The 19,420-nt window shown below is 38.8% G+C and overlaps 2 protein-coding genes across 5 annotated transcripts in view; both read left to right on the forward strand.

Moving 5' to 3' along the window:
* The window catches only part of PDLIM7 (PDZ and LIM domain 7), a 162,312-nt gene that overhangs the window by 89,734 nt on the left and 53,158 nt on the right, over nucleotides 1-19,420 (forward strand). The window lies entirely within an intron of this gene.
* Nucleotides 1,096-8,367, forward strand: LOC143962994 (PDZ and LIM domain protein 7-like). 2 transcript variants are annotated; one of them, XM_077472529.1, is made up of 6 exons: nucleotides 1,096-1,234; nucleotides 2,185-2,201; nucleotides 2,416-2,505; nucleotides 2,658-2,812; nucleotides 4,653-4,689; nucleotides 7,477-8,367. In XM_077472529.1, the coding sequence occupies exons 4-6, from the start codon at nucleotides 2,671-2,673 to the stop codon at nucleotides 7,571-7,573; spliced, it is 276 nt and encodes a 91-aa protein (XP_077328655.1). In that variant the 5' UTR covers nucleotides 1,096-1,234; nucleotides 2,185-2,201; nucleotides 2,416-2,505; nucleotides 2,658-2,670; the 3' UTR covers nucleotides 7,574-8,367. The 2 variants fall into 2 exon arrangements, with proteins under 2 accessions (XP_077328655.1, XP_077328656.1); XM_077472530.1 differs by having other exon boundaries at nucleotides 1,097-1,234; nucleotides 2,185-2,205.

Consider the following 19,420-nt stretch of genomic DNA (forward strand, 5'->3'; position numbering starts at 1 on the left):
TTTTTAATGTTTTTAAATCTGCAGATGAGTTAAAAATAATATCTGGTGACCCTGCCAGTGAGCTTCTTGTTAAAGTTGTTCCTCGGAAGGGTACCCACCAGGAACTGTGGCTAATTGAGGCAGCTCCTTCAGGCAGTACAAAGGCTGGAGTGGCTATAGTTGCACTCTGTCCTCCGTATATGTTCAACCCTGTGTATGCTGAATCCCCAGGAGACACAATATCATTGGTTATGGTGCAGGCGGCCGCTTGCACCATAACAACCAGTGATTCTGTGTGGCCAATGTGCCTGCATCCCAGCAACCAGTGACATTGTGTGGCCCTGCCGCAGCATCGTAGCAACTAATGATGGTGCTCATGGGTTTTGCAAAAATGGCCACCTCAGCTGGCATCCGCCCCCATAGATAATGTTTTCTTTGTTTTTGAATTGTTCTGCTGCATTTGTCAGCCTGTCATAGTGGAGACCTGTGCCCACACAGGTGAGCATTGCACAAGCATGGTCCATTGTTGTCACAGGGAAATCCATTCAGCAGTTATTAGAGTGCATGCATGTAGCAGCACTGGTGATATGCAGCAAAGGAGGAAAATATTAATTCTGTACCTAGTTTTCTGAACATATATGCAATATGTTAAACATGGTTGAGCTTTTCAATTCTGGGGTTTTTCAAAAGCAAATATAATGTCTAATGATTTTTTCAAGGCGTTGGAGAGTTCTCTTGAATTACCAGAAATCGTGCTGCATGAATATATGCAGCTAGGTGGCACTAATAATTGGTCCTTCTTGTTGCTGACCTCTTAGTCCAAGTCCCCCACATATCTTCATACTAGTCTGTTTACTTGTTGATGTGTTCTTTGCATTTTCATCATACTTTATTTTGTATGACATCATGTGTTCTTGAGTATGCACAGCCCAATGTGCGCCATAGAGAATGTAAGGTGAGTTGACTCCCAGAATGCCCAGAGTGTTGACGACAGGTGTCTGTTAACACATTGGAAGCGGTCTTGTTTACTGTGGGAGTTGCACTGAAATTTGAAGCAGAGGCTCCTGTACCCCCTCCTCTGTATGTTCTTAGCAGAGTATTAGGGGTTGGGTACTGCAATGCATCCTCCTGCCAGAGCCTTACTAGGGCTGGAGTAATCTGACCTGTAGCTATATTGAGGCTGACAGCATAAAGGATCAGTGACAGAAGCTCTGCACGTATTGGAGCTCTTCACATCCTCCTTCAGTTCGGACAGGTATTTTGGGGCTTTTCTAATACTTTCTTGGTTTCTGTGTGTGATATCATTGGTTAGATGTCCATAAGTCCAGTGTAGCAATTGTTATGTGAAATACGGGGTGAATGTAGGTTAATCTTATTGTAAAATGAATCAGACTCTTCTAGTCTGAGTGGTCCGTACATGTTCTTCTGTGACCATTGCGCACATCTAATATCTGATTTGAAATTCATAGAGGAGGAGTATACTACACAGCGCAATCTCCAAACAGCTCTTGTAAGGAATATGTCTTAGGGTGGTGTGTGCTGGTGAGGGGTGGAGATCAGCTTTTGCTTTACCAGACTGTGTCCAATAGTCCTGAATTCACAGGGCTCACAAAAATGACACTTTATCTATGTACATGCATACAACCAGGAGTAAGCACATATATTTGTGAGTGTTGCACTGAATGAAGCCACTTTTCTTTGTGCACTGCAATGGTTTGCCTTTCTCCAATCAATAATTGTAAATCATCAGGTGTAGAAATTGACTGAGATTGCACTGTCTGGGGGGTAATATATATTGCATTGTGTGTTGTATGCTGATGTATTTCTAATTGTGGATGCTCAAGAAGACTACTGGACAATGAGAAAGAACTGTTTTCTGCAGCAACCAGCGAGACACATAAGCACCACTTAAAAACAACTTATAAATGCTAGCACTGGTTTAGCTATACGACATATTGCACTAATGTGGTCACTTTAAGAAAGGTTATAGTGTATGGAAAACCTGGATCTGTCTATCTATCCGTCTATCTGTCTATCTATCTATCTGTCCATCTATCTTTTATCATCATCTATCAGCCTGGTGAAAGAGATCTAGATTGGAAAAGATGTGTATACTAGATTTTCCTCCTTTTTAACCTATTTATTTGTCTTTTTTTTCCTCCCTTCCTTTTCCTCTCCCTCCTTTTTTTTTTTTTTTTCTTGCAGGTGGAGAACATAGAAAAGTCAGTAAGCATTGCTTATTGTTGTGTTTTTACTAATATAAATGTGTGTGTTCACTTTTATGAGCCTTTGCACCTAATACATTTATCTGCATGTTGACAAAGAAAATTGCTGCAGGGATGTCATTGAAAGTAGTGGCAGTTATGTGTTCTTGGTACATATGTTGTCATATAACCCAAGGGTTTCTGTGTATGTAACATTCATTCGCTCTCATAGCATTCACAATAACCCCAAAGAGCAGAACGTTTCCAAGGTCGTGAACGGATTGAGCCATCCTTCTTTTGACGCATTTCTTTTAGACGACAAGTAAGTGCCCCCCAAAAGACTGGTGAAGCCTGTAGTGTTGCATAGGCTGTGTTGCCTTGTGAGTAACACTAAAATCATTTTAACGGCTACCTATATTCTCCACCTCCTCCCACCCCTCTTCCTCCATATTCCTCCATTTGTTCCAATGACAGGCACTCTCTTAGGATGGATTACCAACCAGCCTTCCTCCCTAATGATTCAAGTAAAAAAAGGCTGATAGAGGACACTGAGGATTGGAAGCCTCGTACAGGGACTACTCAGTCCCGCTCTTTCCGCATCCTGGCACAGCTCACTGGCACAGATTTCAGTAAGTGTATCTGCATGGGTGTGCCACATAAGCCTTTCAGCTATACTATATGAGCAGTGAGCCAACATAGTGGCTTTTGTCCCATATATACCACTGAATTGCAGGGGAGTTTTCCCCTTTTTATACATGGCCTAATATTGCCCATGCACAGAAATATCTTTATTGCTGTCAGAAGCATCCTGGTGGCTAATAATTTTAAATTCATGTTCTTTACGAAGTGTGTTCTGTTAATGAAATCTTAAGGGGTTTGCAAAATCCACTGAATTCCTGAAACCATTTCTTCACTGCTTTTGGGTGTTCAACTTTAACACAATAGACATGGTTTGACATCTGACAGTACAGAAAACCATATAATATAAAAGATAGAGCTAGAAGAAATACTTCCTACGCCTTAGCAAGTTATTGAAATATGATTTGTTGAACTGGCAGCTATTAAATATTTTTTTTTTTTTTTTTCGTAGCCGTAGGCTAAATATTTAACTTCTTTTGTTAACAGAGTAAGACACTAAATATATTTTGTATTAGCAAAAATGTGCCTGTTCCAAAATGTCCCTACTGACATGCCTTGCTGCACAGAATATTGTACATGTCTAGTAGAACCACACATTTTGGAGAGGATATTTCTCCTCCAAAATAGTTTATGGGATAGGTGTGTGCAGTGACAAGTGGCTGTCATTACAGAGGAAAATTTTGCACTACCCATCCCCACTATAGGTTTTTAAGCCCATAAAGTGGCAGCCTATTGTGTGGCAGTCAATGGAGATATCAGCATCCACTATTAGAGTGGGATGTTTGAGGAGGAGCAGAGGTTTGCCAACGTTTGGCATTGCATAAGTTGAGGGGTAGAGATGGGGACTCCAGTGTATGAATCGAGGAGTAGAGATGGGGATTCCAGTGCATGAGTTGAGGGACAAAACCACACAGAGCATCCTAGTCTTGTGAAAATGGTTACCAGGTTTTATTTGATTTGAAACAACAGTGTGCATGGAGCAAACAATATTATGCAAAGTAAATATTGGAAGTTAACGTTAGGTACAATCTTCTAAACTAAAAACAATTCGTTTTTAGCACTCCCTATGCTTTGTCTTTAGCTAACCAAAAACACTTTTATCCTTTGTCACATAATAAATATTTATTAGTAATATAAAAAATAAACAATGGAAAAATACAATAGCCCTAAAGGTGTACCCTTTAGCAGTCTTACTATGCATTAATTACCTTGACAATAACCTGACTAGTTTGACTGCCTAAGTAATTGTGTTGGTAAATTCTGTTCACGTGTTTTTATCATAATCTGACAATGGACAAAAAAAGTTAAGATAATTTTTGGTTACTTTGCACTTAACATTTTTCTTTTACACTTAACATTTCTTAATCAAATTTAAACGTTTTGTACTTTTGTCATGCTGCGTGCACACGGGTTAAGAAAAGGCAGCTTTGTTTGTAAATAAACTTCATGTGATCATCATGATTGGAAATGATAAGATTGCGATGATCACATGGTTAAGAACTACGCTGATTGATTCCAGTTGTTAGTGTGAGACCTGCAGCTCAGCGAGAGAGCGGTATCTGAACCACACAAAACTACAGAAGACATTAAAACTTTTTCATTATTGAAACATTCAAAAGTAATATCTACTGATGGCCCCTAACCTATTCCGTCTCAATATTAACTTTACCATCAATGTGCTTATTGGTGTCTTATAAGAACAAAAAACATGTGGGGTTACCCTTCTCCCAACAATTTTACCTACTGTCCCTTCCTTCATCTTCTTTGACTTTATCTCATGCTCTTCTTTTTTATGTCTATTCTTTTCCTGTCATTTCTCACTAATTGCAGTGCAAGACCCCGATGATGAGCAAATGAAAAGAATGAGGTAAGTATCGGCTGAAAGCACAGCTGATGGCAGAAGACTTTTCCCTCCGTTAATATTAAATTGATTGGGTATGAGCAAGCCAACAGGTTTTCCACTTTCCAAATGAAATGTAGCCTGCCCTGGCCTAAAACTTTGTAGTGCATTCAAGTATTTATTTTCAGGCTTCCAGTGAAGCCTCCTTGGAACATAGATCAAAACTGATATTAAACCACACTGCTTTCATTCAACTGCTAAATGCCCATTGAGGTTCTGTAATTTGACAGTTGTATGGTAAGGGCTGGGCTTAACATTTAATTTTGACTAGAAGTCAAGGCCCCAGTTTGTGCCGAAGAGCCAAGGCTCTTTGAAATAGGCATTTATTTTTATGACTGTCGCAAGTGCTGATACCTTTTAAGGACATTTTAGGCCAAGTCAGGTTTACTTTAAATTGATTCATGGGTGAACATGCTTTTTTCAAAAATGAATTCTGTTTTCTGATTCCCAAGACACATACTAGTTTTAGGACAGGGAAGTAGGATCAGCTTTACTAATCAAGAAGTAGTATGTAACCCGAAAGTTGGAGAATGGCTAACTCCATCCAATATGGATATATACCTTTGATAGATGTCTTCTTATTTATAACAGATTCCCACTGGTCCGGATTTATTAAAATTGAGTGGGGAAGACAGATACACAATTTCTTCCATGCATATCAACAATTTATTTTTTTAAGAATACATTATAACAATGTGGAATGCTAACTGAACATTATGTAATAATGCAAACTTATAGATTCTCCAAAGACATATGTTTCTTGTTGCTAGTTTATTTTTAAAATATAAAATATAGTTTAACTTCAGCGTATTAATTACAAACTAGTTTCCTTTTTAAGTGGTTCAGCCCCAGCCCCTGTATTCTATAAATATATTTTGCAGAGCAGACACTTAAAGCTGCAGATGCAGTTTAACACAGTTACACTGCTAGCCTATCTACTCTTAAAAGCCAAAAGCCTTATACTAAAAATGCCTTAACAGCTGGATCCTAAGCAGAATGTAAAAGGACAGAAAAATCTAATGTTTGTATTGGCACATAAAACTAATACTGTTCTCCAGCAGCAGTGCTGTAAATATTGGCTAAATTTGAAGTAAATTGGCCAAATCCTTTATTTTAAATTCTATGCTCAAATAGGTCTCAAATTGGATTGATTTGGTTAATGTAATTTGTCATTATACTTGACCAAACATAATAAGTTAGAGATTATGTCATGCAAATTCAGCTGCATAAATAAATAAGTGGGTAAAAAATGTAAATAAAATAACATAAAACGTAAGTTCAAAAATGGGCAGTTTTACATATTAACAGGCTTATTATGAAGGATTAAAGTAGCTCTAAATTTCTTGTAAAGATTTATAACACTTCACCTTCATTAAACCTACTGGCCTATTCACACTATTGTATTGTATTTACCTATTCACACTTATGTTTTTATTTGCCCTCCTAAAACTGCACCTATAGCATAATGAGAGCTCTGTTACTATTTGTATTACACTACAATATACTAAGGTAAATTAATAATCTACCCCCCCGGTCCATGCTGCACTTACCTCCATGGGTGATTTAACTCTCACGGTAAATCCGGGGATTTGAAATCCCCACTCACTTCCCACTTTTTTTTTCCTTAGGGCTTCTGGGAAGGATCAGAGCAATTCTAATTGGTCAAAGTCCAACAAAACAGAATGGCTCTAATCTGTCCTAGAAGCCCTTGGAAAAGAAGGGGAAGAAGATCAGGGCTTTCAAATCCCTGAACCACTGCACTGGGTGCATAGGCAGTGACCGCTAATCCTCCACAGAGATAAGTGCCAAGGATGGAAAGGGTGTAGGTCAGTGATGGCGAACCTTGGCACCCCTGATGTTTTGGAACTACATTTCCCATGATGCTCAAGGACTCTGCAGTGTGGTTTAGCATCATGGGAAATGTAGTTCCAAAACATCTGGAGTGCCAAGGTTCACCATCACTGGTGTAGGTTATTTACATTTTTCATTTGTTTTTGAAAAAGGTGAACTGACACTTGAAATCATATCTAAATGCAAGGAAAGAAAGTGTGATACACATATATAAGCATTAGGACTAATAAACTGGTATATCTTACATTTAAATTTTTATATTTACAGGCATACCCCACTTTTAAGTACACAATGACGTTTATTTACTAAAGCTAGAAAGTGCAAAATCGGGCTCATTTCTGCATAGAAACCAATGAGCTTCTAACCCCAGCTTGTTCAATTAAGCTTTGATAATAAAACCTAGAAGCTCATTGGTTTCTTTGCAGAAGTGAGCCTGATTTTGCACTTTCTAGTTTTAGTAAATAAACCCCATGGCGTACTTACAAGTGAGGTATGCCTGTATATACTTTAACGCCAGTGCAATTGTGCATGTTTACACCTTGATTTCTCTGTACAAATATGTAGTGGTCAGATTTCCCAACTGATGTCTGACATACATATGGGTACCTTTTTGGTTTAGTCAGCTGAACTAGACAAAATCAAATCTATAATGAAAACATTTGTTAGCAGGAGACATTTCAAGAGACACTTCTGCCAGAGAAAGCTGCAGTTTAGTTGATTATTTCTAAATACATCCATAGGTGATTTTTTCCCATCGTGATAAAGGGTTCTGAAATTACTTCTATTATCTATACTTGTTTTCTCCTTTAGCCATTTCTTCTGTTCTTATTCTGTTCTTTTTCTTGTTCTGTCTTATCTCCCTTATATTTTCACTTTCCAATCCCATCCCACCCCGTGACACAGGGAAAAGTTCATCACAGAGCTTCAGAGCCCCCGGTATACTCGTTTGCGTGACTGGCACCACGAGAGATCAGCCACCTCCCTAAATGTGAAGCCTTGAGCAGAGAAACGAGGGGCGGGACCAGGTGGGGAAGGATATTTCCGAAGAGGACAAGGAAGCTGACATGCTTCTATTATCTCATGAATGTTCTTTGTCACATTAACTACTCCTGATGTGCCAAATCCAAGGGCCATTTCTTTACCAACGGTGTGATGTCCACAACTTTCAGTGTTACTAGCAGTTGTAAATATATCATGTATTTCCCTATCTACTTATTGTTCTCTCTACAGGCGTAATCTGGTAATATGAATAATGTGATAAATGTGTCATAACTTTCCAGGAATCTTTACCCTGACGATTCACTACAAATTTGTTGGAGAATAGAACAAGAACTTTCATCATTGTTTATTGTGTTTAGCAGCAAAAAAAAGAGATAATACATCTTAATACAAGTAAAAATTTGTATATTACTGTAACTTTTGAAGGACATGTAGTTCTATTGACATTTTTTGTCATTACAACCAATTCTATACTTGTCTGCTATTTATATTTTCTTAAGTGTTATATTTACACGTAAAGACAAAGTCCTGCATGGACTATATAATAGCGTTTGCCATACTGCACTGCCCCATCTCACATTTACGTCAACCTTGTGCATTCTCTCCCTCTTTTGTGTGCAGTTATGGTAAACGCAGCATCTGTGTTTAGCAAACAAAAAAAAAAAAAAGACAAAAAAACATACTTATTAGATTCTTTAATATAAGCTATTCTGGATAATGTAACTATCAGTAATGTGCTAATACTTTGACAAAAAGATGGGAAAACATGGATACAATAAAACCATATTGAATGTATCTTTTTTTGTGAAAGTGCTTTCTTGTTTCTGCTCCTAGGCAAACAGTAATACATACCCTTTAACCCAGTTATTGATTAATAATGAACCCTTTATATATTAACCACTTTTAATTGTGATCAGGTTGTCTTTTGATTTAAGGTATGCTTACCACACAGCACAGCAGGTCCTGAACCTCCCTGTAGATTACACTCTCAAACTCTAACAATTAGCTTCTCTAATTTGTCCCCTTTTTGTTTGTTAAAACTACCATCAATAGCATTTTATTTTATTTTATTTGTTTGATAAGTGCAGAAACTAAAATACCTGTTGATCCTGCCAGAAATCTAGTAAACCTATAGATTCCTGTGTTCTCTACCTCTGCTGCACTATAATCGGTTAGCATTATTATTCCCATTTCTTTCTGTGGGCTACCAAACACCTTCCTCCTATGTTATTGCAATGATTAGAGCAATGGTCATCATCCCTGTCCTCAGGGCCCACTAACAGGCCAGGTTGTATGTATTACCTTGGGGAGATGCAGACTAGACTACTGCAATCATTGAGCAGCAAATGTCATCACCTGTGATGTACTTCAGTTATCTTGCAAACCTGGCTCCTTAGGACAAGGTTGATGACCACTGGATTAGAGGTACTTTGTCATCCTAAAACTCTCCTTATCCCAGGTTGACAACACATTGTAATCCTAGGACAGAAAAGGGTAAATTTACTAAAAATGTTGCTCTCAGAATCTGGTGCAGCTGTGCATGGAAACTGGTCAATTTCTAACCTCAGCTTGTTCAAATAAAGTGGATGTAAACTCTCTCCTATACCCAGTGAAGTGAATGGCTTCAGATGATACACAGAGATAAAACAATTCCTCCTACAAGTTTTATTTGTATATCAGCTGTCTTCAGCTTTATATATTCTTTAGAAAGTGAACATCGTGTTAGAATTTTTACTTCCTCTTTCAGCTGTGGGAGGGGAATCTTGGCATACATTGTGTGACAGCTGATTGGAGGAAAGGCACATACCTCCACTCCACATAGACAGAGGAAGAAAGAAACATGCAGAGCTGTGAATAGACCAGCTCACTGCTAATTATTATTTATAACGACCTCCCCGACATGCGTTTTCAGCTGCTTTTATGCTTTTTTTTATGCTTTTATCTTCTGTGTCGGAGAACTTGTCAGAAGTTCTCATGTTGATAACAGAGGAACAAAGCAGTAGAAAGACTTTAGACTCAGGGCTTTTTGAGAGGGATAAGTAAACACTACAGAGACATGTGCTCAGATCAAACTTCATGAATCAGGTTTACATCCACTTTAAGCTTTGGCAATAAAACCTGAAAGCTGATTGGTTTCTATGCAGAAGTGAGCCTGATTTTGCACTCTCCAGCTTTAGTAAATAAACCCCTAAGTGTTTTACTGCATGGATCACCAGGTCAAAATAAAGGAAAACATATATAAGGACTGATGAAATTCAGTATTAAACATTTTTGTTTTACATGATTTTAGATACACGTTACCATGTTAATGTCAATCAAAAAGCAGTTTTTAATCTGTTTCAATGTGTACAGGTAGCTCTCATTGAAATATTATGAAATTGAAATACCATGAATATTCAGGCACTTTGTGTTATGAGATGACAACTGTCTCCCAATTGTGTGTCTGCATTGTTACCCTGTTACCTGCATTTCTGCTGGAGGCTACAAGTGGCTGTTCAAAAACATTAAAGCTGGTTCAGAATTTCGATGTACAGCAAACACATGAGCAAAATGTAAACAGGAAAATGGCTGAAAGAAGCTGCTTTTTATACAGTGCCTTACAAAAACTATGGGGTTGATTTACTAAAATTGGAGAGTGCAAAATCAGGTGCAACTCTGCATAGAAACCAATCAATTTCTATTTTCTTTTTGTCAAGGCCTAATGGAAAAAGCTGAAGCTAGTAGCTGATTGGCTACCATGCACAGCTGCACCAGATTTTGCACTCTCCAGTCCTAGTAATTCAACCGCTATATCTCTTCCAGTTAGTAGTTAAATCTACTTAAAACATTTTAGTCCAATCAGCACTTATGCTAGCTAGCCTGTAACTGGAAAAGGAAGGAGCAGCAGCACACTGCTGAGGCCAACTCTGTGCTTTATCCTCCTGTAAGGTATGTTCATATATTAAACTGACAGGTGTCTATGCAAAGCATATCAGATCACTGATTGGTTTACTCTACTAATATTTCTTATTACTGTAAGAGTGCTGCTCAACACTGGTCAAAAGGAGAAGCGGCCCAGGGCCCACCATATCCATAGGACAGGAACATGGATACCAAACCGGTGAAGCTTGTTTCAGATTATATAAAAAAAGAGAACCTCTGCTCAGTTTGAGAGCCCACCAGGGAGTGAACGAATGATAAACATCCCCTTTTCCCTTGTGTTCCAGTCATGTAATTGTCCTGCTAGAAGTCAGGAGGATCTCCACAACAGGGACGCAGACCTCAATGAAGGGCTGACAGAAGCTCCAACCTTTTCGCTGTAGTACACCTTTTTTGCATAGCACTGAACACTTCCCAAAGAGCTGGACCCAAAATGCCACTTAAACCAGCTACTTACTGCATCTTGGAAATAGACTCCTCACAGGCTGGATTCATTTTTGGAAGTCTATGAAGAGCGTTCCCTGGTGTTTCTTGGTCCAGCTCCCAATGTGCACCACATTGCATCTTTAAAAGTCCTGAGCAAGAGCTTCTAAAACAAGGTTCTTTCTCTTACTTTTATTATTAGCCAAAAAAAGCTTCAGGTGTCCCTTTCTGATTTCGTCTTTGTTAAAGGACCAGATATCTTCCTAGAGTAGCAAGATGACACAAAAAGGGCTTCTAAAAATGTTTTTTTACGGAGGGAGGAACTAGAAAATTCAGAATGATAAATTGAATACAATCAATAAAAGACTGCAAGTGCCAGTTCCATGGTGCAGTCAAGATATTCTTGATGTAACGAGCCTTAAAGAGTGTATAATCAAAGAAAGAACATAGTTACCTACACTATGCTATTGTTATTGGAGATAAAGATTAGTATTATTCCATACTGAGTTCTGTTTTCATAGAATACAATTTCTTTTTTTAACATCAGCATTGTACGAGGGGGTGCTGATAAGTATTGAGACTTACCCAGAAAAAAATGAGCGAGGAAGCAGTAAATTGCAAGGTAACATTTCATCGTGGATCTGCTTAGCACCTTTCCCTTGGAGAAACAGGAACTTGATAATGGGCCTATGCTCTTCCACATTGAATTTTTCTGGAGGTGCTGCCATGTTCACTTTGGACCTGAAAAAGAAAGATATGTTAAAATCATAGGTATCTGATTTGCACCATTGAATATAGACAAATTGGCCAGTACACCCTGCAATTTACAGCTTCCTCTGTCAATTTTTTTCTGGGTAAGGCTCAGTACTTATCAGCACCCCCTTGTAATAAAAATACAAATGGTTATTTTTGCCAATCCAATATAAGCTTACTTGAAAAATTTATTTTCATGTTTTGAGTGCTGCCTGTGTGTTGATCATTTCTTTCCACAGCCTACTCGATTCCCAGCATGCTTTGCAGCTTCTATGCACTTCTACTTGCGTTAAGTTTATAAGGACTACATATCCTATGGTACCTTGCTGCCCGTACTGACTCCACCTCCTGCAACTGATCCTCTCCTCAGCAGTGGCTACTCACAGGGCATTGTGAATAAGTGTCACAGAATGCAAGGAAGTAAATGTGTGGGGATCTTCGCAAAGTAAATTTACAAACTTCAAGATAGTTCTGAGTAATAGCAATAGGCAAGAAATAATTAAAATACAATGTGTAAATTGATCTATCATTTTACATTTTGACCATAGATGCACTTTAACAATACAATGGCATTAGTGGATAGTACTGCTGCTTGGGTTTTTATGTGGGGTTTACGGAATACAAACTCTTCAATCTCTGAGTATAGTGAATGCAAATTCAGTTTGCAAAAAATGCCCAATCACATGGAAGAAGAAAAAAAACATTTTTGCTTGTACATGATTGGCTGATAGTAGTCTGAAAAGCTTCATCTCATTCACTCAGCTCTACAAATTGCAACTTCCTTTCTAAAGTGAACAGTCTATTTGCCTTTAGTAAATCAACCCCACTGCATATCATATACAAAGTCTGTATTTCACTTGAGTTTTTCAATATAAAACCATATTACAAATTGTGGGAACTTGTGCTTTTCGGAGCTTGCCAATATTTGGTCACTATTGAGTTCAGTGTAAGGTAAGGGCAACACTTAGTATACAATATATAAAGAATGGTGTAGAGTCTAATGAAAGATTATTTTAAAGGCCAAAGCTTTAAGAGCTTAAACAGTTTTACATGCTGGAAAGAAAGGTAACATGACATCTTTCCCCTTGAAACTGAAAAAGGAGAATCAATTAGATTTGGTGCCTGAGGGTCTGTCAATGTATAAACCAAAGTGTAAGTAATGCCGATGGGGAAGGTATATGTCTCTGTCTGCCTCCCTGTACTCTTTTCAGGCACATTGTTTCCCAATAAAAAAGGAATATGACGTGTGCCCAATTTGCAGCTTTTGTGACTAAGCCTTCCTGTCTGCTGGAGCACAAAACTCTGAGTCAGTACATTGGAGACGCAAGTAGGGGGTTACTTTACATCTCACTGCATCACATTGGCATTGTTAGCTTATATACAGCACTGTTGCTGGGTAATCGTACGCAAATGTATTTGTAGAATAAATAAGTCCTTTCTTTCCTATAAATCCATAGTCATCCATAGCTTCGTTAATTAGTCCATATGTAACAGGTACTGTGGAAACATTGATTCCACTTTTGTTATTTTTCCTGATCAATGTCTGTAAATCATATTAGCATATACTGCAAGATTTGTGGGCAAGGTGTCCCTACCGTTTGCTTAATCAGTGCCCTCCAATTATTTCTTGCTAGATGTGCTCTGTGTGTGTAGCTAGAGATTTCAGAGATCAAAGAGCATGACAGAATGGTGCATATCTTTAGTTATAGAGTAGTTGTATGTAGAGGAGTAATTGGATGGCACAGGCCCCTAATGCTAAATCTGAACAGCAGTCCTCTGATGTGCAGTACAAAGAGTTTGTTCATTTTGTTAAAGTGTATTTAAACCCAAGAATACAATTTCTAAATGGTAAAAAAAGTGTAGTTATGGTAAAAACTAGTCCTATATTGATTTCCTTTTTTTTTTTTTTTTCTTTTTTTTTGTAGCCTACTCCTATTCCTCCGAACGATCTTAAAGTTTGAAAGTTTTTACTTTTTGAAAAATCCTACATATTTGCTTCCTTAAATTCTGGGATACATATTTACTGTGCCCTGTGAATATTTACTGCCTGCCTTCTGAACTACAGGAGGCACAGTCAGTACAGGTAACACTTCATACCATATCTGCTTGCAGGTAGCAAGGTACATGGAAAAAATAGCCCTTTAGACATCAAAAGTAAACCAACGGACTGATCAGAAAAGAAGCTGCAAAGCATGCCGGGAATCCAGTAATGTGTTAAATCTTTAGTAAACCAGGAAAAAAATAAAAACACCTGTAAGGCAATTGCATAATGTGCTTGTATGCATGAAATACTTGCCTTGGAATGAAGCATTCCAGCGGCGTGCTCTCACCACTGACCTCTTCCTCCCCCCCCCCCCCCCCCCCCCGCTCTTTCTTCTGGGTTTGTACGCTTCGGCTATGTGGAGCTCTCAGTTCTGACACAAAGCTCTGAAGGTCCAGCAAGGTATGCCGGACCTTCCAGTGATGCAACTGGCTGCAACCTAAATAATAAACGTTTAGTAGATATTAATTTTTATCTATATGTACAATGCCTTGAAAAATATTCATACCCCTTGAAATTTTCCACATCTTGTCATGTTACCACCAAAAATGTAAATGGATTTTATTGGGATTTTATGTGATAGACCCACACAAAATGGCACATAATTGTGAAGTGGAAGGAAAATGATAAAGGATTTACAAACAAATGTTTTTATATTTACAAATCTGTGAAAAATGTGGTGTGCATTTGTATTCAGCCCCCCTGAGTCAATACTTTGTAGAACCGCCTTTCACTGCAATTACAGCTGCAAGTCTTTTTGGGTATGTCTCTATCAGCTTTGCACATCTAGAGTGACATTTTTGCACATTCTTCTTTGAAAAATTGCTCAAGCTCTGTCATATTGGCTGGAGAGCGTCTGTGAACAGCAATTTTTAAGTCTTACTAAAGATTCTTAATTGGGATTTAGGTCTGAACTTTGACTGGGCCATTCTAACACCTGAATATGCTTTGATCTAAACCATTCCATTGTAGTTCTGACTGTATGTTTAGGGTCGTTGTCCTGCTGGAAGTTGAACCTCTGCCCCAGTCTCAAGTCTTTTGCACACTGCTCTGTATTTGGCTCCATCCATCTTCCCATGGCCAGCTTTCCTGTCCCTGCTAAAGAAAAGCACCCCCACAACATGATGCTTACACCACCATGTTTCAAAAGGGTGATGGTGTGTTTAGGCTGATGTGCAGTGTTGGCTTTCTGCCACACATAGCATTATACATTTTGGTCTCATCTGACCAGAGCACCTTCTTCCACATGTTTTCTGTGTCCCCCACATGGCTTCTCGCAAACTGCAGATTTATATATGTGTTGTCTTCAACTTTCTAGACTCTTTAGAATTCTAACATAGTGTTAGAATTTCTACTTCTTTATTCAGCAGTAGGAGTGTAGTCTAAGTCTTGGCATACACTGTGTGACAGCTAAATGGAGGAAAGGTACACACCTCCTCTGCACATAGGCAGAGAAAGGAAGCAATGTGCAGAGCTGTGAATAGACCGGCACTCTGTTAATTTATTTATAGCACCCACCCCACCACAAATTTCAGGCTGGTTTTTATCTCGGTTGTCGGAGAACAGGAATGAAACAGCAGAAAGGCACAGGACTTAGGGCTTTGGAGAGGGATACGCAAATACAACAGATATGTGCCAAAGTCAAATGTTATGATTCGGGTTTACATCCACTTTAAGGTTCTCTAACAAACCTGAGGGCTTCACAGAACAGCTGTATTTATATTGTGATTAAATTACACACAGGTGGACTCTATTTACTAATTAGGTGACTTCTGAAGGCAATTGGTTCCACTAGATTTTAGTTAGGGGTATCAGAGTAAAAGGAGGCTGAATACAAATGCACGCCACACTTTTCACATATTTAATTTGTAAAACATTTTGAAAACCATTTATCATTTTCCTTCCACTTCACAATTATGTGCCAGTTTGTGTTGGTCTATCTGTTCTGTCTCAAGGATATATATACATAGCTAACCTTCTTATCCCAATAAATTCAGATACCATATTTCTTTGATCTCAGTTTTATTAGAACAAGCCAGGTGAAACTACAAAATAACAGAAATAGACCTCAATAAGTACAATATTGAATACATTGCAGAAACAACGATATACAATATAGGATCAGATAGTAAAAACTTACTTTGTAAGTTCCCTAAGGGGTGATGGCGATGGATTGAGAGACATGTTTTGCTTCCTGCAAGGTCGTAAAAATGGTGGCTGGTTCACTTCCTGTGAAAATTCTACCCAGAAGCCCCTGCTTATTAACAACTTCCTTAACTACACATAGTAACTCTAAATAAACAGAACAACTGCAGCAATACCAAAAAGGATTGCTAGATGGAGCCTGCACATCCCCTTATGATTGTCTTTTATGTAAATTACACACTTTACATGTAAATTTAACAATACTGTTTCAAATGAACAGCTTAAACATCTGAATGGACAGAAGACTATCACATAAAATCCCAATAAAATACATTTAAATTTTTGGTTGTAACACAACAAAATGTGTAAAATTTCAAGGGGTATGAATACATTTTCAAGGCACTGTAAGCCTTATAGGCTTACCAGTAGGTAAAAATCACCAAGCACGCTTTACTACTGTTTTTAAAGAGATGGTTAACAGACAGGAAGCACTCGCAACATAAATTATTTCAAGTGAACTTGTATTGTATTGTTAAAAAAAATTATCATTTGTACTGCTATTACAATCGCAAAAAACAAAAGATTTCCCAGCACACTAAAGCTGGATACACACTATACAATTTTCTGTGAATTTTTTTTCCTTCAGATTTACCAAAACTATATAATATGAGGTCAAACTTTAAGAGTTTCAATTTGTATGCAATCAGGCAGGCCCTTGCACTACATGGCTTTGGTAAAACTAAAGGAAAGCTGACAACAAAAGTTGTATAGTGTGTACTGGGTCTTACTGACCAGCCTGCAAAACAACAAAATTGACCCTGTCATAACAGTCTGTTAAAAACGGAGGGCTTTGTTTGCACACATGTGCACATATATGCATAAGCCAAATTGCCTATGCCAAGGGACCTCTCTATATACAGCTGTGGCCAAAAGTTTTGCGAATGACACAAATATTAATTTTCACAAAGTCTGTTGCTTCAGTATTTTTAGATCTTTTTGTCAGATGTTACTATGGTATACTGAAGTATAATTATAAGCATTTCTTAAGTGTCAAAGGCTTTTATTGACAATTACATTACATTTATGCAAAGAGTCAGTGTTTGCAGCATTGACCACATCCTGACTGATGGCAGCCCATTCCTGCATAATTAATGTTTGGAGTTTGTCAGAATTTGTGTTATTTTTATTTTTTTATCCACCCACCTCTTGAGGATTGACCGCAAGTTCTCAATGGGATTACGGTCTGGGGAGATTCCTAGCTATGGACCCAAAATTTCCATGTTTTGTTCTCCAAACCACTTAGTTATCACTTTTTGCCTTATGGCAGAGTGCTCCATCATGTTTGAAAAGGCGTTGTTCCTCACCAAACCATTCTTGGATGGTTGGGAGAAGTTGCTCTCAGAGGATGTTTGTGTACCATTTTTTTTATTCATGCCAAAGTGTGAGTGAGCCCACTCCCTTGGCTGAACAGCAACCCCACACATGAATGGTCTTAGGATGATTTACTGTTGGCATGACACAAGGCTGATGGTAGTGCTCACCTTTTTCTTCTCTGGACAAGGTTTTTCCAGATGCCCCAAACAATCTGAAAGGGGATTCAAAAGGGAAAATTACTTTACCCCAGTCCTCAACAGTCCAATCCCTGTACCTTTTGCAGAATATCAGTCTGTCTCTGATGTTTTTCCTGGAGAGAAGTGGCTTCTGTGCTGCCTTGCTTGACACCAGGTCATCCTTCAAAAGTCTTCGCCTCACTGGGCATGCAGATGCACTCCCACCTGCCTGCTGCCATTCCTGAGCAAGCTCTGCACTGGTGGTGCCCTGATCTCTCAGCTGAATCAACTGTTATGCCGTGTACACACGACCGGACTTTTCGTCGGACTTGGCCACACACGACCGGACTAAGTCCGTTCGAAAGTCCGTTAGTTTTGAACATGATGATGTAAATAGGACTAAACCAGGAAGTTCAATAGCCAGTAGCCAATAGCTGCACTTGCGTTGTATTTGGTCCGTCGGACCAGCACACAGACGAACGGTTTTCCCGATTTTTAGTCCGTCGAATAGATTTGAAACATGTTTAATTTCTAAGTCTGTCTGACTTTTGGGGAAAAAAAGTCCGCTGGAGCCCACACACGATCGAATTGTCTAATGGATTCTGGTCCGCCGGAAAGTCAGATCGCGCGTACGCGGCATAAGAGACGGTCCTGGAGCTTGCTGGACTTTCTTGGGGGCCCTGAAGCCTTCTTCACAAATGCAGTGGAAATGTTTTTGTATGCGATTAAGTTAATTTTCATGGCAAAGAGGAACTTTGCAATTCATCTGATCGCTCTTCATAACATTCTAGAGTATATACAAATTGTCATCATAGAAATTGAGGCAACAGACTTTGTGAAAAATATTTTGTGTCATTCTCAAAACTTTTGGCCATGGCTGTAAATTTTGGTCCTAACTGTAAATTTCCAGAGCCTCCATAGTAGGAGCACATACTGTATAAGAATAGATAGATTAAGGACAGGTATGCCTCCAGGGAGCCCATCCCTCCTTAAAGGCACAGGGGCCCAGCAAGACCATAGTGACAGCAAAGGCACCCCATGCCTATTACAATGCTGATGTTACAAAATAATAGTGTATGCTGTGTGGCTTGGCTTTAATTCGTTAATCAATTTCATCTAAATTTGCTTTCACATCTAACAATACCTCTCCTCAGATTGACAAAACTGCTGTCCAATGGTGTCTCTTTTGCTTCTCCAGTCAGGATGTTTGTGAAAATAAGGAAAAGTTTAAAAAAAAAAAAAAAAAGCTATGTTCAGCCACCATAGCTAAGAATTTGTAAGCTGCAATATATTAAGTTTTTGTTTTAGGATTATCACCACATTAATATATTGCAGCTTACCAGTCCTTACATGTGGTGGCTGCGTTTGTTTTCTTTTTCAGGCTTTTTCCCCCTCTGTGTTCACCTAACGATCCTGTCCTAGTGGTGAAAATTGACTAAAACTGGAGCACACAGAATATGGTGCAGCTATGCATAGTAACCAATAAGCTTCTAGGTTTTATTTTCAAAGCTTAATTGAACAAGCTGATGTTTGACGCTCACAGCTGCATCAGATTCTGTGTGCACTAGTTTTAGTAAATCTCTCCCAGTGTGACAATTTTACACTAATTGTACTTTATCCAGGGCTCAAAATTTCAAGTCCTGAGCTACTAGCCAGGCCTCAAGGGTTACTCGCCACCAGTTGCCTCGCCCAACCCTGCCCCTAAATACGCCCACCCCTAAACATGCCCTCATAAATCATCTCAATAAATAACGCTTACATTTTTTATGCAGAATTAAGTTATAAAAATAAATATTAACAACAACTTTATCTGTGCCCACCAATGCAGCCTGCCTGTGCCCAATGCAAGCAGCCTGTGCCCACCATTCACCATGCAGCCTGTCCCCACCAGGCACCATGCAGTCTGTGTCCACCATGCAGCCTGTGTCCACCATGTACCATGCAGCCTTTGCCCACCATGCAGCCTGTGCTCTACCTGTGCAGGGGAAGAAAGGGACAGGAGAGCCACCCCAGATGT

Source organism: Lithobates pipiens, unplaced genomic scaffold (assembly GCF_037356315.1).
Source record: "Lithobates pipiens isolate NorthernLeopardFrog02 unplaced genomic scaffold, aLitPip1_a1.2 Scaffold_8, whole genome shotgun sequence".
NCBI lineage: Eukaryota > Metazoa > Chordata > Amphibia > Anura > Ranidae > Lithobates > Lithobates pipiens.

Bases quoted from the DNA above. Each gene is read 5' to 3' on its own strand.
- LOC143962994 (XM_077472529.1), top strand. From the start codon at position 2,671: ATGGATTACCAACCAGCCTTCCTCCCTAATGATTCAAGTAAAAAAAGG. The intron at 2,813-4,652 runs GTAAGTGTATCT...CACTAATTGCAG, and splicing joins GCTCACTGGCACAGATTTCA to TGCAAGACCCCGATGATGAG. The intron at 4,690-7,476 runs GTAAGTATCGGC...CCCGTGACACAG, and splicing joins GAGCAAATGAAAAGAATGAG to GGAAAAGTTCATCACAGAGC.